At 52.2% G+C, this 23,992-nt stretch overlaps 2 protein-coding genes across 2 annotated transcripts in view; both read right to left on the minus strand.

The window, feature by feature from the left end:
* Nucleotides 1-654: 654 nt before the first annotated feature.
* On the minus strand, nucleotides 655-2,860 carry MAFA (MAF bZIP transcription factor A). Its single transcript, XM_058830119.1, has one exon. It carries the CDS (start codon nucleotides 2,858-2,860, stop codon nucleotides 1,994-1,996), a length of 867 nt encoding a protein of 288 aa, XP_058686102.1. The 3' UTR covers nucleotides 655-1,993.
* A 3,994-nt stretch (nucleotides 2,861-6,854) lies between these two features.
* Nucleotides 6,855-23,992, minus strand: part of ZC3H3 (zinc finger CCCH-type containing 3) — a 127,341-nt gene continuing 110,203 nt past the window's right edge. The window contains exons 10-13 of the mRNA XM_058830034.1: nucleotides 18,143-18,321; nucleotides 16,371-16,579; nucleotides 8,273-8,347; nucleotides 6,855-8,117 (exon numbers count right to left, since the gene is read on the minus strand). Coding sequence (XP_058686017.1) covers nucleotides 8,086-8,117; nucleotides 8,273-8,347; nucleotides 16,371-16,579; nucleotides 18,143-18,321 — 495 coding nt within the window. The 3' untranslated portion in view covers nucleotides 6,855-8,085. The remainder of the gene's footprint in view (nucleotides 8,118-8,272; nucleotides 8,348-16,370; nucleotides 16,580-18,142; nucleotides 18,322-23,992) is intronic.

The following is a 23,992-nucleotide window of genomic DNA, read 5'->3' on the forward strand; positions in this document are numbered from 1 at the left end:
TAAAATGCACAAAAAATATGTTGGACCAAGAGTTGTGTTGGAATTTGTCCCGCTGAGTCTGGGAAAAGCTGCAGCCGTGCTTGGGGTTTGCGGTAAAGGGAGAAATATCCTTAAAAACAGTCCCAAAAACCCCCAAAATCTCAGTAAAATTCCAGCCCAAAAGCTTGGATTAGGGAAGGTGTAGGCTTGGTTTGTTAAGGGGTCCTTTTTTTACTTAAAAATTCAAGAGGGAGAAGCCGAAAGAGGAAAGAAAAATAATTTATTACCGTTGAAAATCAAGCCAGCGGCTCATCGGGATGGTGTCGGACAAGCTGGAACCAAACTGGATCCGGTGACTTTCCAGCAGCTGCAGGGACGAAGGTCTCCAGGACCCTCCAGCCAGGAAAAGAAAACCAAAAACACCCAGAACCCGGCTGAAAAAAAAAAACAAAACAAACCACAAGAAAAAAAAAAAAAAAAAAAAAAAAGGCAGGAAAAGTGAAAAGCCAGAGTTCAATGGGGCAGAGGCGACACTCAACACCGGACTTATCTCAGCGGGAGCTTGGGGAATGTTTCGCATCAGCACCGGGAATCGAAGGGAAGAATAAACAACCCCCAAACAAAACCCCGATGCTACGGGACCGCCCAAAAGTTGAGAGAAAACCCGACCCAGGCTCTAGTTGAATATAAGTTTTTATCTTGATGCAACATCGTTAAAACCGTCACAAATCGAAACAACAGGTCGTTAAAAACACTTCGCACGATCAGTCCCTAAAATGCACCAGGCTCCCAAGCTCGCTTTGTCCGCAGGACCCTTTTGTTTCCCCCCCCCCAAAATTTGTTTTTTAAATTTTTTTTTCTCCTTTTTTAAATAAGCAACTCGTTAAAAAACAAACAAACAAACCCTCCCCGCTCCTCCGCGCAGGATCGGTCCCGCTTTCGCTCCAACGATTGCACGAATTCTTAATCCTCTTTTTTTTCTCTCGTTTCCACAACAAATAATGTGCATTTTCTTGACGTCTGTTTTTGTTTTTTTTTTTTCTCTCCAAACATCGAGGTTAAAATAAGATTTTTCCGTTTCCCGAGGGTTAATAAATAAATCTGGTGCATAGTGAGATAGCAGCCAACCGTTTGCAGTCCATATATTACTATATTGCCTTTCAGGTCACCCTAAAATTGTTACCTCTTCCCCTCCCTCCCCTCCCCACTATTTTTAAGAGCATAGATAATTTTAAATCTCTATAAAACAGTATTATTTCACCCAATCGATTCCTGTATATAGTGCATTCGGCTTCTTCCCAACATCGTTAAATTAACTCGGATATTATTTGCATGCTATTACATACAAACTTTTAAGACTCGTGTATTTTTTTTTTCTCTTTTCTAAAGGATTTTAGGGTTTTTTTGTTGGTTTTTCTTTTTTTTGTTCGTTTTCTTTTTCTCTTAAATCACCAAGCAAAATATAGGCTCAAGGAAAAATAAAAAGAAAAAAAAAAAAAAAAAGGCAAAAACGAACTAATTTTCTACATATTTACAAGGGTGAATAAGTTAAATGTGGCTCAGGTTTGCCAGCCGGGAATGGGGGGTGGGCGGAGGGGTCGGGCAGGGCGCAGCGCTGCCGGGGGCCCCCCCGGCCGATCAGTGGGGATCCCTCGAAGAATAAAAATCCCAATGGAGGGGAAAACCCGCAGGAAAAGGTGGGGAGAAGCCACCTGGATGGCGCCGATGCTCCCGGGAAGGGGGGCGGGTGGCCGTACACGTCCCGCATGCAGGGCTGCCCCCCACTCCCCCACCCCGGGACCCCCCACCCCGAGTCCCGATGGGTGGGTGCGTGGCAGGAGGGAGTTCAACTTCCCCTCCCCAAAATTTCAGTGGGGACTTTTCATAATATTAATTTTTTTTTCCTTTTTTTTTTTTTTTTTGTTTTTTGTTTTTAATATAAGCCGCGGGTTTGCTCTCCCCGCATGAGGAAAAAACCAAAAAGGGGGATCCCACCCCATCCCACCAGCCCGGCTCACATGAAGAAGTCAGCGGTGGCTTTCGGGGCGGCGGATGGGGAGGGCTCCCTCGGGAAGCCCCGGCCGGCCAACTTCTCATATTTTTCTTTGTACAGATCCCTTTCCTTGGCCAAGCGGGTCACCTCCTGCTTGAGCTGCTCCACCTGGCTCTGCAGTTGGCATTTCTCGTTCTCCAAGATGTGCCTTTGCTGGACCCGCTTGTAGCGGCAGGATTGAGCGTAGCCTCGGTTCTTCAAGGTCCTCCTCTTCTGCTTGAGACGAATCACCTCCTCCTTGCTGAAGCCCCGCAGCTGCCGGTTCAGCTCCCGCACGGACATACTCACCAGCTGATCGTCGGAGAACCGGTCCTCCAGGCGTAGGTGGTGATGATGATGGTGGTGATGGCCGGGATGGTGATGGGCGGCCGGCGGCAGCTCCTCACCCCCGAAGGGCTGAGGTCGGAAGGGCTCGTACCCTTGGTGGTGATGATGATGATGGTGAGGGGCACCGATCAACGCCTCCACCGCGTCCTCCGGCGTCAGGTTGAGAGCTTCGGGGTTGAGGTGATGCTGGTAACCCGACATCCAGTACAGCTCCTCCAGCTGCTGTTTGGAGCCCAGGGAAGCGGCGGTGGTAGCCGGGGGGCCGGGGGCCGGTTGCCCACCGGGGCTGGGAGCGCAGAAGCTGGGCGAGGAAGGCACGGAGGAGCAGGGCGTGCTGAGCGGGGTGGACGACAGGGACCCGGCGGGCAGGCGGTGGCACAGCCGCTCCGCCTCCGCCGGCTCCTTCTTCACCTCGAACTTCATCAGGTCGAAATCGTTCACGTACTCGATGGCGAGGGGGCTCGTGGGCAGCTCCGCGCTCATGGCCAGCTCCGAGGCCATCTCAGTCCATGTGGAGGGACCGGGGGGGAAGCCCCCGGGCACCGCCGCTCACCGAGGGTCCCGCGGGCTCCGGGAGCCTCCTCCGAGCGGGCTCCGGCGCAAGCGGCTGCCCAGACCGGACTCCGGGACCCTCCGATGCGGCTTTGCCGTGGGGTTCAGCGGGGCTCCGGGACCCTCGGACTGCGATCTGCTGCCGGGCTCCGGGACCCTCCGGCGGGGCTCCGCTGTGGGGCTCAGCCGGGCTCCGGGAACTCCCGACGGGACTTCGCGGTGGGATTCAGCCGGGTTACGGGACCTTCTGACGGGGCTCTGCGGTGGCGTTCAGCGGGGCTCCGGGACGCTCCCACCGGGATTCGCTGCAGGGCTCCGGGACGCTCCGATGGGACTTTGCGGGGAGGTTCAGCGGCGTCCGAGATGGGGCTCTGCTGCGGGGCTCAGCCGGGCTCCGGGACCCTCTGCTGCGGGGCTCAGCCGGGCTCCGGGACCCTCTGGTGCAGGGCTCAGCCGGGCTCCGGGACCCTCTGGTGCAGGGCTCAGCCGGGCTCCGGGACCCTCTGGTGCAGGGCTCAGCCGGGCTCCGGGACCCTCTGCTGCGGGGCTCAGCCGGGCTCCGGTGTTCGCCTCCGCCGGGACTTTGCGGTGCGCTTCAGCCGGGCTCCGGCACGGGGCTCCGGGACCCCCAGCCGGGGCTCCGCTGAGGGTTGCGGGGCAGCCACCTCTCTCCGTCGGGGCTCCGCTCCGCAGCCGGGCTCTGCTGCTGGGCTCCGCTCCGCAGCCGGGCTCCGGGACCGTCCTCCGGCCGCCACGGCTCTGCGCTCGGGCCGGGCGGGCTCCGCCGCTGCCTGCGGCCGCTTCCCAATGGCGAGGAGCGGGCAGCGCCCTGCCCGCCCCTTCCTGCCTCCCCTGGCACCTGCCCCGGCCCCACCTCCCCGGGCTCCGAGCCTTCTCCTGTCTCCTCCTGCTCCCGCCGGGACACGGCGCCCTGGGGGCGGGGGCCGCTCCCCTGCCCGCCCCTACCCGCGACCGGCGCCGCCGCCGCCGGGAGCTCAATGGAACTCGCCGCCTTTTATACGGGGAAAGCGAGGCACGGCCCCTCCCACTGGGGCGAGGCTAAGCTCTTCCAGCCTATCAGCATCCCGACAGCCCGCTTAGATTTGCATATCCCCATGGCAACGCCCCCGGGCAGCTGTCAATCTCGGGGGGGTGGAAATGCTCCGGGTCCCCCCCGGACCCTCTCGGCTCCCGCATCCCAGCGTGGGGCTTCATCTCCCGCCCTCCGCCCTGAACTGAGCGTGGAGTGGGGAGAAACATCCTAGAAATACTTATTTCCTACTCCCCCAAAATGGGAAATACCCAAAAAGGAGTTACTGAGCCTAAATGAGGTTTGGTGCCACCTCGCTGAGGGACCACAGCATCGGAATGCAGCCCCTTTCCAATCTCAGGAATATCCCAGGATCCTTCTCGGAGCACTTCCATCCTTGTAGAAAGTCAAATAAATATAATTTTGTGGATTTTTCGGGATTTTCCATAAACTGTTGGCGATCAGGGGGCAGCCACGTGCACCCCTGTGCTCCAGCGCTGCCTCTGGTTTAGGAGGTGGCATCGCACCTAGCACAGGTGACATCCACACCTGACACACGAAGGGGAGTGTCACCAGATGGAGGACCAGGATTGCCATCCCAGCACCTGGAAAACCTCTCACTGGCACCCAGAGGAAGCTGGTCAGGGGGTTTTGGGGGTGCTCATGCCACCCCTGGGTGAGGCCCTGGCTGGGATGTGGCTGTGCTGCTCTATCTGCAACCTCACGGCTGCTGCAGCCTGGAAAGAACAGGACTGGGAAACTGAGGCACGGGGCAGTCACCAAGGAGTGATCCCACCTAATCCCAAGGGATGAGCAGGTTCACCCCACAGATGGCAACACCCACCCACTCATCCCCTCGGGGTCCAGGGTTGTCTGTGTGACCTGCAGGATGAATCCTGGGTCCCACTGCATCCCAACCCAGCTGCATCCCACCCTACTGCATCCCACAGGATGTGGGGGGTGACGTTCCCCTCATCCAGCCAATGGCTGCTCGGGGACTTGGGGACAGGGGACACTGCTCTCCATGGCTGCTAACCGTCCCTTCAGATGTAGGGTCAAATTAATGCAAAAAAGGTGTTTTGTGAGGATGAAAACATTTATCCCACTGCAACTGCAGCAATTAAAATCCCGCATTATTGCTTTTGCTGGATCTGGCCTCTGGGGAGAGCCCATCTTTCTGCTGCTAATTGAGTCAGGGGAAGGGGGCATTTATTCCCCTTGGGAAGGGTCATGGATGCAGGCAAAGCTCTAAACACGACCTCCATTCCCTGCTGATCCTGGATGTTATCCCATATTGGACACAGATATCCCATTTTGGAGACCCCAAACGTGGGCACAACTTGAGGGAGGGGGCAAAGAAGTGGACAACAAAAAAAAAAACCTTTTTGTGGGGGTGTTTTTAATCCTTTTGGCTTCATTGTGTCACCCTAAATCCATCATCATCCCACCTGTGTAGTGGGACACTGGGATTCCACACCGGGAAAAGATGGGGTGCCGCCTCCTTTCCCCTGGCACCACGTTCCTCCCCGGAGCTGCTCCACCTTGGGGGCACCAGCAGCTGCCACCAGCGCTGGGACAGGAGCCACCAAGGGATTAGGAGCGGGCCGGGCTCCAATGGGGCCGTGGCTCCCCAGCGACACCCCCGGGGGTATTTTTAGGAAATGCCCATGGCATGTCCCCAACCCTCCCCGCCGCGCCGGGCTCGTCAGCTAAGTTTACTCACAGGCGGTCAAGTGACATAATCAGGTTGGTGGCCTCGGGATGGTGGCAGGATGGCGTCACCTTTCACTTTTAGAGCTCGTGTGCCCCATCACCCCTTGGAGCAGGGCCGGGTGCCCACCTGGGGCTGCTTCAGTTTCCCTGGACGGCACACAGCTCCCAGTTGGGGTGTTGGTGGCTTGGGGACAGGGACCTCATCCCACAAGAGGGTGGTGCCCACCCCACAGAGAGAGGGTGGGACCATCTCAGTGATGCTCCACCAGCACCTGCCCCACAAACCAGCGTTGCTGCAGGGCCAGGAATTTTGGGGCGGGGCAGGGGAGGGGTGAAATCATATGGAGAGGCTGGAAGGAGGACGAGGCTGAGGAGGAGAAGGCGGAGGAGGAGGAGGAGGAGGGCAGGGAACAGCCACCCCGATGACAGGCAGAAAACTGATCCCGGCGGGTGACGTTCACCCGGCACCTGCTTCCCCGGCAGGGGACCAAAAGCGCTGCCAGCAGCACCCGCCGCAGGAAGGTTTTTCCAGGAAATGTTTACGGAGCCCTCCAGAAACTCCACCCTGTGCCAACCACCCAGTCGTGGCACCCCCAAGGAATGTCCTTGCAGGGTCCCCGAGCCCAACAGCGCACCCCGGCTTCACAGCGAGGATGGATAAATCCCATCGGAGCTCATTGCTGAGGAATTGAGGATGTTGGAGACAGGGAGAACCCACTGGAGTTCAGTGACACATCTCCAGGGGCTGCGTTTATCCCTGCTTGGAAATTAATCACCCCCGAGCACAGCTTTAACGACAGCCGGCTGGAAATTCCAATCCTCGCCGGGAAGGGAGCAGCGGTCCCGGTGGGCGGCGGCTCGGAGCGGAGCTGCTCATTGCCTCGTTTAATTAGTGCTGCACAAGGATTATCCTCGTCAGGGATCCACAGAAAACCAAAGTTCCCGGCCACCACTGGCCATCCCTGAGGATTCACAGCAGCACCGTCTCCTCCAGGGTGGTTTTGGGGTAATTTCGTTGGAGTTTTTTTTATTTAGGAAACCACCACGTGAAGAAACATCATTTCTGGGTGAAAAGTTTAAGTAATTAAAAACAAGGATTTAGGGATCAGAGTGATTCCTCCACTGGATTTGGATAGATATTTGATGGGATGTTCATGCACTGCTGAAAAAAGAGGAAAGCCACAGGGAGGCTCCTCCATCCCAGGGGAGGAAACTTTTATTTACATATCAAAACACAGGAGTTAACAAAAGACATTTTCATATCAACAGAAACCACAACTTTTTTTATTAAAAATCAACTCATTGGACACACTCTGGGGCACAAGTGACATCCCAGGGTGGGGATCTGCTGGTCCTCCAGCGCCTGGGGGATGCTGTGGATTTGGGATGGTGACTAACCCCCTCCATGGGGGTCACCTGGGGAAGGGAACCCCCCTGTGGGGACCTGTTTGGGGGTTGAAGCCATGCCCATCGGCATCTCCCACCCCATCTCTGATCACACCTGGATACTGCATCCCCAGGGAGCCCCAGTTCTTCCCAAATCCCTCTGACGCCTTTTCCCCACAGATTTTGCCTGAGGGGCTGTGGATGAGCAAATCCCACAAAATTGCTTCTGTGTAGGGGAACAGCACCTGCCACTCCAAAATCCCTTGGAAATTGTACCCATGGATGGAAAACCCCATTGTTCCAGTGGCATAATGCTCTCCCTTCACTCTGCTTCTGCTTGGATTTGGAGAGTCCCAAAAAAACCCAAACCCTGGAGAGTTGGCTTGGCTTTTCCAACGGAGCCCAAACCCCCGCTGGGATAGGGAGAGGTTGGGGTCAGGTGCAGCTGGGCCATGGGAGACCCCAAAATGCAGACTGTGATCTCAGCACCGCTCCCAACACATTCCCATGAGAGATGCTCTCAGCTCCAGGAAATCTCCTCCCAAAAGTAAGGGGGATTGGAGTGGGATGGGCTCTCGGAATGGTGGGATCAGGGCTGTGGGAGCTTTACACCAATTACATCCCAGCACAGTGACTTGTCCCCAGTACATCCCGACCTGGATGTGGGAATGTCACCTGCTGGCATTAAACCACCTAAGGTCCCCCCATCACCCTGTGGCCAGAACAGCACCTGAGGATGGATGGGGATGGGAAGCACTTCCCAGCCCCACAAGCATCCAAGGAAGTGGCAGGACTTGCCTTCAACAAACCAGCTGGAAATGTCGTTTACTGGTCAATTCCAAGATTCCCAGCAAAGCTGCTTCCCTGCAGGAACGAGCGGTGCATTCCTACGCTGCCACACAACTCCGTGTCCAAATGACATCCTGGGAAAGCAAGAGGAGGAGGGGGGTGCCATGTCTGGACATGGCATCCTGAGGTAGGTGCCAGGTCGTTCCCTGGCTCTCCGGTTCCTGAGCTGGTTGGCTGCCACAGGATTGGGATGGACTCATAGCCGGGGCTTGATCTGCAGCCGTTTTCCTGGAGAGAGGGAATGGAATGGTGAGGGTGGGAAGGAGGGGGACACAGCTGGATATTCCCAGGCTTCTCCTTGCCTGGTCATGGGAGGTGGTTAAAGCACTGGGAAATGGGGAATGTGGGTGGTTCTCTGCCCTGGCAGCACCCACTGGACTCACCTCTGCCACCCACAAGGGAATCCTCGGAATCCTGAAGGGATGCCCTTGGCAAAATCCTTCTCCTTTTGGTGTTGCCTGGGAAGGAAAGGAAGAAAAGAGGAGAAAGTCGTTGAGGCTGGCTCAGGTCACCTTGGGAACCCCTTGGAATGCAGGTGTAGGAGTGTCCTAAGTTCCTCTTCTGCTTCACATCCCCCTTGGCCATGTCAAGGATGGAGGTGGCTCATTCCCTAAATCCCTGAGCATCCTCAGCTCCCTACAAGTGGCACTCAGAGGTCGCCTCCCACCATGGAACAGCGAATCTGCTGCAAAATTCCCAAGCTGTGGGTGAGAAAGAGAATTAGAAAGGATCCAGACCTTCCCACTGGTGAACATCAGGACCTGCTTTGGTGCTGGGATGGAGGCAGAAAGAGCCAAGCACCAGCAATCATCCCGCTCAAGCATTCCCAGCATCCCTTTAGGATACTCCAGGTGATGTCTTCTGCTTGGCTGGAACATGGTGCATCCTCCAAAGAGGGTTCTGGATGTTCATGTGGAGCCAAACCACCATGGAGTGCCTCTGGGAGGTGACCTCCTTGTAGGACAAGTCCAGCATCGTCCCATGGACCAAGAGTGAAATCCTTCTCCATTTCTACCACAATGTTGAGAGCGCTTTTCTACAGGTTCTCCTATTTTCCTTCTCCAAAAGGTTTGGAGAGGTATTTACGGGGTTCCACCTACCAGAGTGATGGGTGGGAAGTAAATTGGTGGCCACTTGGCCACCAAGATGAATGAGGATGGAAAAAAGCAGAGGTTTCCCAGAGAAAAAAGGACCCACAGGTTTAGTGGGAAAAGTTCCCCTTCACTTGGGATTAATGGAGGTGGAGAAAATCATGGAAAAGATGGAGGGAATCCAGCTCAAACCCTCTCCAGATACCCTGTTGCCTGTGTTCCCGCAAAATTCTGCATGGCACTTCCCAAACGATGAACCAATTGTGGAGGTGGGACGAAGGACACTTTCAAGCAGCCTTGAGAGCCCAAAGGAGAAAGTTTTTGGGACAGGGGAGGCAGGACAGGTGAGGACATAACAAACGGGGAGTTTCCCAAGAGTTTTCCTTCGCTTTCCAAATTGGATAAACAAACTTGCTGGGAGTCGAAGCCGCGCTGGCAGTGATTCATCGCTCCGGAGTTAATTTATGGAAAATAAAGAGGGCTCATTTAGCACCTTTCCACCCTTAATATAACTCCCATACATCAGTGGGATGCACGGCAGACACGGTGGATCTGGATATTCCTCACCGGCAACGCAGCCGAATCCGGATTTTGGGAACAGTGACACGGAGTGAAACACCCTTGTGTCCCCATTCCTGATTTTTCCCTTTGGCATCCAGCCAGGTGGTTTTTCCAGCCCGGGATCTGCAAATCCCAGCGTGGTTGCTGGAATGAGGGTCCAGAGCTGCTGGTTGTCACCTCAAGGGGTTCAAAATCAGCATCTCCACGTTCCTGCCCCATGGTGTGAGCTCAGTAGGAATGGTGGGAATGGGTCAGTTCCCTTTGGATGAGCCAGGGAAAATTTCCTTAGTCTATATCCTTGAGGCAGCTCAAATTCTGATTACAGAAGTAGAAATATGGATTTATTCTTTGGGGGAGAAAAAGAAAAAAGGTGATTTTTAAATCAACCGTAATTAACTTCCTGCCTTTGGTACAGAGCACACAGAGCCAAGATACTTCCAGAGCACCCATGCTTGATTTCCAACAGATTCCTCACAAAAATCGAAGCGGGAATGAGAAAATAAACCCAAAATAGGTCATGAGAGGGCTAAACTGGTTCAGTTGCTCCCCTTGGATGGAAGGAGATGGAGGAAGGATGGTGCAGCCAAGGGGTGAACACCACATCCCAAAAAACCCCAGGAGGGAAAACCTGGACCAAACAGGGGTGTCACTCCACCCAACCCTGGCAAAGGAAAAGATATTTTTCCAGTTTTGTGCTTGGGAGATCCTGCAAATGGCGTGATCAATCTTGGGTCGCATCTCCAGCTCCTTCACTCTCTCCCCCCGCCGCCTTTCCCGGCATTCCGGGAGCGGCGCAATCCATCTTCCAAGGAACCAGGTATATAATTTCTAGTTAGCGAAAGCAACCCCTTTTTCATTCCGATGACTGAACAGCTTCAAAGGAGAAGAATCGAGGCCGGATCACGAGTTTTCCATCGAAACCCAGGCGGTTTTCGCTGAGCTTGTCAGGCTCGTCGGAGAATTAGGACTTCCAGCGCTCTTCCTCCTGATGGAAATCAACATTTATTTTGCCTAAGCCTAAGAAGGTGTCAGGCAGACGGAGAATCTTGCCACTCTTCTCCAGGAAAAAAGAGGGAAAAGAAGGAAATCTAATAGAAATATATTATCAAGTCTGAGGAGTGGACAGTGCAGTAAATCACACTTCAGGTGGCACCATTAGATTTTTCAATAAAACCTGGTTTTCCCCCAGCCAGAGCTGAATGGCTCCAGCTGCACCCGACAGGCAAGTTAAAACCAAATTTGTTTCATCCAGATGCTGATCTGAGAGGGATTGAAAGGGATTTCAAGGTGGGGAATCCTCTCCGATGAAGGGTGAAAGGAGGTGGGTCTGGGCCTAGGCCCCAAATCCTTTCCCTGATCATCATTCCTGATCCCTGAGGGATTAAAAAATTGGGTTTCTCCACAAGGTGGGGAGGTGGAAGGCAGCTGGAGATGCCCCACACACGGGGTGAAGACTGCCAAGCCCCAAAGCAGCAGGACGCAGGGAAAAACAACTCCCTTGCAGCTTTCCAAACTTTCCCATCCAGGAGGAGAAAAGCTGGAATTTTTGTTGTTTTCCTGTCCTCAACAGCCTCTGGCCTGATGGAATGTTTGGTCTCCATTGTTCTGATGCCACCAATGGGTTTCATCCTGTCCTGCATCTTCCTCCAGAAAGGCTCAGAGCACTGAGATGCATCCCAGCATTTCCCTGCTGGGATGCTCAAGGTTTAACACCATGAGGAGAAATTCCCTCCAAACACACTTTTCTTCCCCATTCCCAAAAGAAAAATATCCATTAACCCTTTCCAGGATACCTTAGGGGAGTCCAGAGGCTGAATCTGCCTTGGAAAGGTCTTTTCCTTTCTTTGCCAAAATGCTCCTGGAGAAACTTGAGTTGGGAGATGCCTTTTCATTATTATTATTATTATTATTATTATTATTATTATTATTACTATTACTATTACTATTGTTACTATTGTTACTCTTGTTGCTATTATTATTATTAAATAAAACTCAACAACAAAAGATGGGGTGGAAAGCCCAGCACCAAGAGCTACATCCCAGAATTTTCCACAAATGGCTTCCCACATGGAAAAAGCATATGGGGAGGGCTGGATCTCCTCGGCTCCATCCTGCACTAAATCCGTGTGGTGACAACCTGCACTGGAAACTCATCCTGCTGCTCCTCCACCCAAACCTTCTGCCACAGGTGGATGAGACCCTAAAAACTGAATCTAAATGCAGCCATCCCTCAAGCAGGACAACATGGATCCGTTGAACTTGGGAGGCTCAAGCTGAACATCAGGAAAAATTTCTTCATGGAAAGGGTTGTCAGGCATTGGAAGGGGCTGCCCAGGGAGCTTTGGAGTCCTCATCCCTGGAGGTGTCCAAGGAATGAGTGGATGTGGCACTCAGGGCTCTGGTCTGGTGACAAGGTGGGGATTGGTCACAGCTTGGACTTGATGATCTTAAGGTCTTTGCCAACCTTAATGATTCTGTGATCCTTCAATCTCCATCCCCTACATCCACCTCTAGGCTTGGGAGTCTTGCAGCCTTCAGGGTGCCAGAGATGACTCAGGTGTTGTTGGAGGGTGCGGTTGGATCTCCTCGTGTCTTGGTAGCTCTGAGAAGCTCCAAAAGTCAGAAACTTTGTTGGGATTTAATTTCCTCGTTGCAAAGTGTCCAATTTAGGACCTGCCAAGTCTCACTCCTTTGCCAGGATGGAAAAATTTTTCTTCCATATTAATTATTTGCCCATTTTTTCATGGAATCCTAAAATGGTTTGTGTTGGAAGGGACCTTACGGACCAATTCCCATGGGCAGGGACATCTTTCACTAGTCTGGGTTGCTCCAAGCCTCATTCATCCTGGCCTTGAACACTTCCAGGGATGGAGCACCCACAACTTCTCTAGAAAACCTGCACCAGGGCAGCACCACCCTGGAGATATTTGTGACCACACAGAGAAATCAATTCCCTATATTTTATCCCCATTTCTTCCTCCCAAGAGGAACAAACTGCACCAAGTCCTGCTGGAGTCGAAGCTGACTGTGATGCCAGCTCCTGTTATCCCAGGATAAACCCTTTGTGTCCAAAGTCCTCCATCCCCAACCATGCAGATGCTTCGTGAATAGCCCCAGGGCATCTTCTGCCGCCAACTCGATTGATCAGAGGCTTGGCTGCCTCACCTGGCTGCTAAAAAAAGTTCTGGAGCAAAGATCTGGTGGCAGAAGAAGCACTGAAGGAAATGCCAAAGGCGATGAAGATCCCATGGGATCTAAATCCACAAGGAGGACAGCAGCACTGGATATCTCCTAAATTAAACTACAGTTGTCCTGTGCAGGACCAGGAGTTGGACTTGAGAGTCCCTTCTAAATTGGGATATTCTCTAATTCTCGGATTCCTGGAGATGGGAATGGTTGGATTAAAACCCGCCACCAAGGGACTGGTGACAGTGGCAGTTCTGTACCCTGTTGGGATCACCTCTCAATCACAGCGAGAAAAGAGGCGAAAATCCACACTCCCAAACTTATCCCTCCAGAAGCAGAAGCCATAAACAAATCCAGAAACCGCCGCCACACCTCCCCGAATTCCTCGGAAGCCGAGGCGGTTGAGCGTGCTCAGCGGAGCCGTTAAAAAAGACTGGAGCGAGCATCTTCCATTAACGTTACGACCGTGAAATATGACAATAAAATGACGGCCGTATGGTCCCAAATTTGCAGCCCGCCGAGCTGCTCGGGGTTTATCGTCACTCAAACGTGCAGAGAGCTGTAAAATGTTTACAGAAAGGGTCGTTTGCGGCTATAAAATCCTCTTTTCTCTCCTAAACAAGGCTGAGCGGAGCCATTTACAAAGCCCGGAATGTTCATCGGGGGAGAGGGGAACATCTGTTCTCTCCAGGAGTTTGCAGTGATCTTCTCGAACAAATTAACTAAAATGGGTGCTTTCTAATTAAATTAGCACTCGATTGGAATGGTTTGCATTGGTGCAATTAGCGCGGGGAGGCCAGTTAGGCTCCAGCACAGGCGATTTAACTGGAAGGTGAAATATGGAAAAGCCCATTACCTGGAAAACAGGAGTTGGAGGGGTAGGGAAGCCTGTTCTACCTCTGGCTCCATTCTCCTGGGTGGATAGCACAAGGTGAAGGATAGGATGCCGCCAAACCCACTCTTCTCATTTGGGATGTTCGGCTGGGAGCAGCTGGCTGTCCTCGTGCTGCAGGGATTGGCTTTTTGGAGGATGCTTGGAAAGCACCAGCGCCCTCAAATTACAGAATCCCGTAATCACTTAGGTTGGAGAAGACCTCCGAGATCAACCTTTACCCAATCACCACTTTGTCAACGAATCACTCTTCCAACCCCAATTTTCAGGCTACTTTAGAGGATTGGGAACACGACAGTGGCTCCACTCCACACACGCAGACCACATCCCTCCATTCCAGTCCCATTTCTCTATATCCTGAGCCCAGAGCCCCACTGAGACCCTGCAAGTTCATGCTATTGCCCGTGCTGGTCCTTAAAGGTCATCTCCAAACTCCCTCCTTGCCCTTCCTGTGTTTTTTCCCTTGTTCCTCTTGCATTTCCCAGAATTAAAAGGGCATTTTCTCCAATTGTGACCATTTAACCAAGGAATTAATCTCATTCCTTAATAACAACCTGTCCTTCTTATTTACCATCCCAATAATTTGTGTGTCAGCTTCAGGCTTCACAAGCACAAACTCAACATTATTGCTGGCACAGCTCCCCAGATCCCACCACAGACTCCAGCTACTTCCTAGAGCTACACAAGGACTCATCCTGACCACCTGCTCAGCTCCAAACTCAGGATCACCAAATATTCTGAAGTGATACAGGAATACTGGAAGGGATCCACAAGGATCATGGAGTCCAGTCCAAGTGATGTGGCCACCAAGAAGCATTTGGTCCTTTAGAAGCCTCAATCCCATGTCCTCTCGGGGTGGTGGCCAGGGCTCCTCTTATCCCATTGCATTTGGGGGTCCCTGGGTGCTGCTGTGTCCCTAAATCCCTTGGCTGGGATTAAGATGAGACCCAAGGATGGGCAAACCCATGGATCAACATTCACATTTCCAGACTTGGCACTCCATTGCTTTTGGCAGGAAAATGATCATCAGATGATTTTACAGCCATCTGTGATTTCTGCCTGGTTTTCCTTTCCTATGGATCCTCCAGCATCTGCTTTCCCAATGCCATGAGCTTCCCTGGGCAAAGGAGCACAGAGGGATAAGTGCCCTGACCTCGTACCTGCCAGCTTCACCCAGCCTTCCTGCCAATTCCCAACTCAATTCCCAACTGAACCAGCTCCTCCTCCTCATCCTCCCACCCAAAATGCCTGGAAATCATCCTCCCTTAGATGCACACACTAGAATTAAAAGGAAAACGATGCCCTTGCTCCCAAGTTATTCCCAGCTGCTGAGTGTATTCCGAAGCATTTCAACAGTCCTCTTGTCCATTAATTAATTGTTCCAACTTCATCATGGAGATAAAAATCCCGGTTAAATCACTGCTTTGGGAACACTCCCCAAGATCAAAAGGGAGTTGAACCAGGGCCAAGGAAAAGGAAGGAGGGGAGAAGAAATCTCTGGAAAAGGAAGCTGAGTGTTTGAGTGTTGTGGAGAGGAGCATTCCCAGCCGGAACGGACCCCTCGCTGTGTCCACCACACCGTGGTTCAACAGCACCCGCGCTCGTCTGTGACTTCGGGAATATGTTGTTAATCCTGGGAATTCTCTTTCTGACAGTGTTAAGGCATCTCAGCCCTCTCTGGCTTGAAGCCACTGAGCCAGGCACAGCCTTGCAGATCCTTATGGATGATCCTGTAAATGCCTCAGTTTGGCTTTTGCAATGGAATTCATCCCTCATCCCAGTGGGATGCAGCTCAAGCTGCATGGAAAGCAGGGATCAAAAAGGGGAAGGGCTCACGCTTAGCCAAATCTTGTGCCAGAAAAGCTGGCAATGGGAATTTCAATTTTATTCCCACAAAACATTGTGATTTCTGAGCCCATTCTTGGATGGTCCTCCGGAGATGAGGCTGCATGTCCCTCTGGAGAAGGATGAGTGAGGAAAAGGGAAGTGTGGAGCATCATCCAGCCAAAAACCTCCCACTCAGAGATGGGAAGCTCCCAGCCTCACCATCTCTATCACCTCTGCTCCTGGAGATACATCCCTGGAGCACCCCAAAATCCCATCCCTTTAGGGATTTTCCCATGGAGGAGGTGAATGAGGAGAGGAGGAACCAAGGAGAACACTGGAGAAGCTGCTTGCTCTCACGTGTCAGAATTCCTTAAAAGTTCTGCTCATCCTAAACCACATTTTCCAGAAATTTTACTGACTTCCAAAGTAGATATTCCCAGACTAACTGCTTGTCCTTCAAACTTCCAACCTGCAACCACTTCACCTCCCACTGGGATGTTTTTATTGTAAAGCTTCCAAGCTATTACCTGCTGGGAAAAAGGTGTGATGGATGGTCCAGAGGTCCTCCAGAGGCAGAGCATCCTTGCATCCCACTAAACACCTTCCCTATAGGGCAGTTCTGTGATTCCATCATGGAAATGACACCAGATTCATCACTGGATAATTTACAGGATAAGGAAGTTGATAAAATAAGGGGACAAAGTCCTCACATACAGTTTTGGGAACAGACACAAGGATTTGTGCCCAGATGGGAATCCCGACTGCCATCCCAGTCTGGACTCCCAGTCTTAATTGGTTTGGTGACTCACAAGGAACATGGATCCCACCAAAACCCATGGAGAGCAGCAGAGAACCACTTTTTTTCTTGGAAAACCAGAGCAGCTCCAAGCTCCAAGCTCTGAGCAGAGAGGATGTGATTCCTACCTGTTTCATCCTCTGGCTCATCCTCATCCCTCTCCTCTTTGCAGCCCAGGGAACCGGGAGATTCTGGGGATCGGAGGGAGATGAAGGATGGCAGCTTTTGTAGGCAGCTGCTTGGCTTGGAGTCCTCCTCTTTCCACAACTTCACCTCTTGCTCCGCACCAGAGGGTCCAGGAATTTCTCCATCATCCTGGAGCTGAGCTGGATCATTCCTGCAGGAATGGGAAAAATAATAAGGAAAAGCGTAACAATCCCACTTGGCAACGCTGGACATGGCATCATAAGCAATGGAAGAGGCTTGGAGCTCCCAGGCAGGTCTCCACCCAAGGCCGTGGTGTATCCCTGATTTCCCTGGAGCCAGCACAGATTCAGCTGGAGTTTCTCCCTCCCCAGTTGGATTCCCTGTGCTGCATTTCCTTGCAAGGTTCCCAGCTCCCCAGATTCTTTTGGAGGTGTTGGGCTCCTGTTTGCGATCGAGCAGAGGGAAGGGGAGGTGGAGGGCGTGGGGAATTGGGAAGGCTTGGAGATGTCCTGCTGGGCTTGGCTCATTCCCAGCCCTGCCACTCTCTTCCAAGCTAACTTGACACTCCAGCTCCCTTGACATCTCCCACGACGGTGCCAATAAAGGAAAAAAAAACCCTCTGGAGCAGCTTCCAAGCTGGGGCGTGCTCCCTTCCCAGCAGAGGATGCCAGGAGCCTCCCAACCAGCCAGGCCTGCGCTCATTCCTCCTTCTCTAAAAAGAGCAAGGAGCTATTTTACACCTCGTTCACACCGGGAACGCGAGCTGGGTGTCATTCCAAGGCTCTTCTGTCACCCAGGATAAGTTCGGAGAACCCGCCGAGCTGCTCGTCCCCCTCTGCTACCTTACAAGGCAGGACCAGGATGAGGCCTAGGCCCAGACCATGGAGGATTCCAGGAGCATGGACCAGCCTGGCAAAGCTCCCAGGTCCTTCCCTTTCCATCCCACCTTCACTCCCACCTCCCACTGCAAAAAGCCACGGAGAAGCCGAGCACCCAAATCAATCCTTCCTCCTCCAACTGAGGAGGACTTGGAGATTTTCGCTTTTAAAGCCAAATTTCCATTTGGCTTTAGTTTTAATTCCAATGGGATGTTAGTTGTCCTGCATGCAGGACTTGGGAGTGAGGGCAGAGGATATGCCAAGCTCAGGAAAATCCATCTCCCTGTGAGGATGAGGATTGACACATCCATCATCAGCCTGTGGCTACATCCCAGCACCCAAAAACATCAGGGAGAGCTCAGAGAGCTCCCAAGGATTAACCAAAGTTCCAGTCCAGCACTAAACTTTTCCAAAGGCTCTTATCCATGTCCACCCCCATTTCTGATTCTCCAGCCCCTCCATGCCATGGAGAGGGCTCAGCTCTGCTTTCCAACATGGACATAAGGAAGAGGGATGATGTTTTACAGTTTCCCACATAACTATGGATAACCTGGACCCATTTTCAGCAGTGGAATCTCTGTCAGAGCTCCTCCATCTCCAAGAGGAAGGTCTACAAAAGCCTCAAAGATACCTGGAGGTGCTAAAGTCGTGGATGGCACATTCCTAAGGCTGAATCCACTCTTTCCATCAGCTCTTCCTCAAGCATGGACACTGCCCATCCTAGAGGTGGCTCCATCAGGAGAAACCACAGTGACCCACATCAACAACATCTTAACATAAACCAGGACACAGATGGAACACACCTGGGAGAGAAAAAAATCTGGAGCAGATTGGGAAGAAAACTGTTAAATGAAGCAAAATGAGCTCCTTCCTACCTGTCTGATGTCTCCTGGGTCCGTCTCCACTTGGAAGGGCGATTGCTGCGGTCTCCATCACCTCCAACCTGCTGTGAGTGACGTCTCTTCTGGGGGTGCAGGAGTTTGCACCGGGCACCCTTGGGACAGACGCCCTTCTTGGCAAAGTCGGGACAAACCAGCGTGTGCTTCTTCTTGCACTGCCAGGGAAAGAGGGAGTGGAGTTGGAAAAGGCAGGGACTTTTCCCTGTGGGAACACATGAATCCACAGCTGAGCTCCTTCAGGTGGCACCAACACCTTGCTAAAGGGAGAGAGGGATGTGTTGGTGCTTCCTTCTCTGCATAAAACAATATTCCAAGAAAAAATACTACTGAAAATAATATTCTAGTCTGATGCATTCAAAACTCACCCACAGTTTTCCGAGCGCTTGATTTTATGGATTCAAACCACCAAAGCCTCAGTAGCAGTGATTTACCCCTGAAGATGTCCCAAGGAGGTTATTTGGGCTGGAGAAGCTGTTTTTGGGGATGACACAGGGTTTTGTTGTCCCAGACATGCTTGGGACTTGGGAAAGAGCAGGGAAAAGCCAGAACAAAACCCTTTTAGGACGTATTTTGGGATTGCTGCCTGGACTCGCCTTCTGAGGAAGATGGATGAGCTGGAGCTCAACCCGCTCTTCCTAAGGCTTGGTTGATGCTCTCCCATCCAAGGAAGCTCATGGAATGGGGCTGTTAAAACAACAGCATTGAGATGTTCATCCCTAAAAATGTTCCTGCACTCTCAGCTCCGGATTTTGGTGACTTCCAGCAGCCACCAGTGGTTCTGGTGAGAACAAGGTGTCATCAGTATCCCAGAGCATCCCCACAAGGCTTTCTGCCGGGAAATGGCACTTTCTGGCAGTGGAAAAGGCAGGAAGAGATGCAGGCAGGGAAGAGGAGATGCCTTCAGATGGGATTTCTATCTGAGTGCTTGGGAATGAAGGTGGGAGGAAGGAAAAAGAACAGCTTCTCTATAATTTCTCTTCCCAGCAATCCAGAGAGTTCATCCCAGCATATTCCAAGGGATGAAGGGTGGGAGCAAGTTCTGGACCTCTCTTAGGCCCATGTGGACCCAATCCCACGCAGGATGCTCCATCCCATCCAGTTTGGCTTTTGCATCACATCGTGACATCCACGGAGAGACTCAACCCAACACACGTGGCACAACCAAAAATACTCAACTCCGACACCCATTCCATTGTTGACTTTCTCCACAAGAAATGTGGGTTCTTCCAAACTCAGATGCCCACACATCCCACTCCTCTGTGCTACAGACACTCAAATTTTGGGGAAAATGAGATAAATCCATGGGCAGAGAAACACAGGGAAGGTTTCAGCACCACCACCATTCTGGCCTGTTTATAAAAACCCATCCTGCCGACAATGTGGGACGGAGGTCAGTTCCTGCCCTTTTAATGCAACTTTACATTGGGGACATGGGAGCAGCTCCCCGTGCTGACCTTTGGGATTAAGCGGGATCCCTGCAGAGCTCTCTCCTTGAAAAGCAGAAGGATTCGGCAGCTCTGTCGCCCGGGGCTGAGCGCTGAAGTCGGCAGCGAAGCAAGGAGCTGCTGTGCTGGAGGTTGGGGATGGTGCTGAGCAGCAGGAGGGCTGGGATCCACATGGACACATGGGTATGGGCTCAATGCGGGGGGGACAGCTCAGTGATAGTGCTGCTTTTTCACCAAAAAAAACCACCTCACATTTAAAACCCCAATTCCTATGATTTTCCACCTCTTATTTCAAGGAGCTGGAATGGTAAGTAACTACTAACCTAGTACTTAGTAACTAAGTGTGCTACTTCCAGGGCAGCCTGTAAGTAGAGCAAACAGCGTTCAGACCTGTAGAGGCCTGAACAGTGCCCAGCTCTGCCATCAGTCCCAATTCCTGTGTTTTACAGGAACATGGAATCATGGAACGCTTTGGGTTGGAAGGGACTTAGAAATCATCTCATTCCAACCTCCTGCCATGGGCAGGGACACTTTCCACCATCCCCAGTTGCTCCAAGGCCCCCTCCAACCTGGACTTCAATATTTCCACAGATGCAGCAGCTACAGCTTCTCTGGGAATTCCATTCCAGGGCCTCACCACTTTCACAGGGAAGAATTTCTTCCCAATATCCCATCTAACTCTGCCCTCTGGCAGTGGGAAGCCATTCCCCCTTCTCTTGTTACTCCAGACCCTTGTCCAAACTCCCTCTCCAGCTCTCTTGGAGCCTCTTTAGACACTGGGAGAGCCTCTAAGGTTTCCCTGGAACTTTCTTGTCTCTAGGCTGGACACTCCCAGCTCTCCCTGCCTGTCTCCACAGGATATTTTCTTCATTTTCTCACTTCACCTGCAGACAGAATACATCCTGAACCAAAGAGAAATGCTTGGAAAAGGCGGTGACCAGACAGGAATTCAAACACAATAATTTCTCCCAAAATATTAGCAAGCAGAAAAGCAAATCCCTCAACCTGATAACTTCTTTTAAAATAAATGGGATAAAATTAGGGAAGAGAAAAAAAATAAAGGAACAGCCCATTAGGGACTGAAGACTAGGATGAATGTATGGGCAGAGCTTCCAAGCCCACCTGGAAGGGACAATCCCAGTGGAGCACAAGATTGTGGGGATGGGCCCTGGTGGCAGGTCCTGGCCTGAACATCTCCAGCTCCTGGAATGACAGAATATCCTGACTTGAAAGGGACTCCCAAGGATCATCAAGTCCAAATCCTGCCTCCGCTCAGGATCATCCCTGAAAAGGATGTGAAATCCTCTTCTGTAAAGGGGTTTTCCAGCACAAAACGGACTTGGAAAGGAGAAGAGCAGGAAAAAAGACCCCTGATGTCTAAAAGCCACATGGATGCATCACTGCTACATCGAGGAATGCTGTTTTGGGAAAAGGCCAAGAAACGTGGCTGTTCCTTCCCAGCGGGGCACAGGTTATGGGGTGGGACAGCGCCATGATCCCAGCTGGGCACCGGGATCAGGATGTGCCACCTCCCCAGTGCTCTACCCAGCCCCAGCCTCCAAGAGAATCCTTGGAGCAGCCCATGTTTATTGGCTCCATGGTAAAAAGATACTTAATAAAGAAAACAAACCGTGTGCGACTAATCCCGGGGCTGTGTCCCCAGCTCGGGTTTCTAATGGCTTTTCCACAACGTTCCCAGCGCTCCGGCCCTTCTTCCACAACGCCCCATCCATCCTCGTTGTCCCACAGCTGGGATGGTGAGGCTGGAATCGCCTCCGGAGGCTGGAAAAGCCCCTTCTGTTTATTTACAGTAGCTCTCTTGCTCCTGCCAGATCCAACATGCTGGGGCTGGGTTTCCGTAGGGAATTTTGCTGCTGGCCCCGCGTCAGCCGGGGTGAAGCCGAGCGGGGCTGTGGGGTGGTGCCGGGGGCCATCTGATCCCTGACACCTGTTGGGGTGGCTAATTATACCCCCCCGGGACCCCCGCCAGACCACAGGTTGGGCCATAAAAAGGGAAAAAAGTCTGGTCCCTTCCACCAGAGAGATGAGAAAACCCCAGAGAATCCCCAAAAAGCCACAGGGAGAAATTTCACCCCATTCCAGCTCCACCAGGTGCTGATGAGGACGCCAACATCCCCATGGATATGTCCCAATTCCAGTCTCCCCGCTGTGGGGTTCCCCTCACAGCCTGTCCAGCAACGGTGCCCGGGGCTGGGATGGTGCCCAGCTGGCAGATCCCATGTCCAGGACCCCTCCCTGGCTGCCAAGGCAGCTTTGGGTGAAATTCCAGGTGCTGTGAAGGATCCACAAGGCCTTAAATGGTCCAACAGGGCCCGACGTGCTCCAGGAGTGAGACAGGGATGAGAAGGTTTGCAGGGCCCAGCCTTCTTTAGCACGGAGCTGGCAAAGGAGGCAACAACTGGTGGAAAGTCCTGGCTCAGTCCTGGGAATGATGTTAATGAACATTTTCCATGAACAAGCTTGGCAAGAGGGGATGGAGGGTGGGAGGAAGGTGAAGCTGGGTCACTGGGCCAGCCAAAAACCAGCCATTGACCGTATGGGGTGGGGAGGAGAGATCCTACCCAGCCTGGCATTCCTGGCTCCTGGGCAGCAGTTTGGCCAGGTTGAACTTCTCAAGTATCTCCAGGCTTAATCTCACCCCCTGCTCCTTTCCCAGTACTGGGGGACAGCAGGTGGCAAGGGCTGGACTTTGATGATCCTTGAGGATCCTTTCCAACTCAGAATATTCTGTGGTTCTGCGAAGAGATGACAAAGTGCTGGAGCATCTTCCCATCTCCTTGGGATCCATGTCCATCCCTCTATCCATCATGATGGACACAAATCCCACCAACCAGACCTTCAGGGGAAGGGGAACATTAAAATCTCCAAAACTCAACTGCCTCAACTCCAGTCTTTTCTACTTTTTAAAGCCCTCTTGAGCATCCATGCAGCTTTTGCCAAAGCTATTCCAGGTATCCCCATGGCCAAGCAGCGGGATTAATGGACTGGATGGATGTCAGGCTGTTTTAATGTCCTTCTAAGTGGCTGTTGGGAAGTGATGGCTGGAGGTGCCGGAGCCGTTTTGATGCCACCCCGAAGTGACAGCCAGCAAATGGCTTTTTTCCGATGGCGTTTTTATAACTGGGTGCAAATGGAAGCAGCCTTTAAAATAAAAATAAAAAATCCCAGCTCACTGTCATTAAAACCTGGAGGACAATACATCCAAAAATCATCCAGACTGGAATAATAATGGAGAAATTTAACCAATGTCATTATCTGAAGGAATTTGCTCCAGAAAAGGTTTCTGCCCTCAAAACAGTTTGCCCAACAAAATGCCTGCAGTGAAGGGATGACTCCTGATGGTCACCTCCAAATGATCAGAGGGATTTGGGATCTAAAAGCTCTCTAGGATCCACTGCAAATCCCTCTCATTTGGTATTTCCAAGAAATAAAACAACATTTGAGCTAAAATACTTCTGGAGCTGGAGCAAGACCAGGATGGCATTTTGAAAATCATTGGGAAAATCATATTTTAGAGGCAGCAAAGCAGCTGGGAGGGAATCCCTGCTCACAGCAGGGGGTTGGAACTGGATGGTCTTTAAGGTCTCTTCCAACCCAAACCAGTCTGCGATCCCAGGATTCTGTGGAACAATGGCACCACCCACTTGGTGTCATCTGCAAACTTGCCAAGAGGGCATCCAATCCCAATTAATTATGTCATCAATGAAGGCATTAATTAGCACTGGTCCCAGTACAGACCCTTGAGGGACACCGCCTGTCACTGGTTTCCACTGGATATCAAATCATTGGCGGTAACTTTTTGGACATCCAGAAGGTGAATTCCCAACACGGCATTCATCCTTTTGTGGCAATGGAATTCAGTCATCCCCTGCACTGCTTTGAGGAACCCCATTTCCATCAGGGACCTCCACAATCCCACCAATCCCACCCAAAAGCCACGACAGAGCCACTTTCACACGAACTACTCATCAATGGTAATTCCCAACCCCAAATCATCACTGCTGGGTGTGGAGTGACACCCACCAGACATTCCCAACAGCGTCATCTCCATCAGGGATGACGGGACTCCACCACATGCCTGGTTCCAGGTGGCGCAGGGAAGGCACCCAATGGGATCCTGAGGTGCATTAGGAAGAGCGAGTTGAGGGAGGTGATGCTGCCCCTGTCCTCAGCACAGATGGGGCACATCTGGGGCACATCTGGAGTGCTCTGTCCAGTGCTGGAATTCCTGGGGCAGGTCCAGAAGAGGACAATGAGAATGATGAAGGGACTGGAGCATCTCCCTTATGAGGAAAGGCTGAGGGAGCTGGGGCTGTTCAGCCTCCAGAGGAGACACAGCTGACAGGGAACCTCATCCCTG

The sequence above is a fragment of the Poecile atricapillus genome, chromosome 2 (genome assembly GCF_030490865.1).
Source record: "Poecile atricapillus isolate bPoeAtr1 chromosome 2, bPoeAtr1.hap1, whole genome shotgun sequence".
Taxonomy (NCBI): Eukaryota; Metazoa; Chordata; class Aves; order Passeriformes; family Paridae; genus Poecile; species Poecile atricapillus.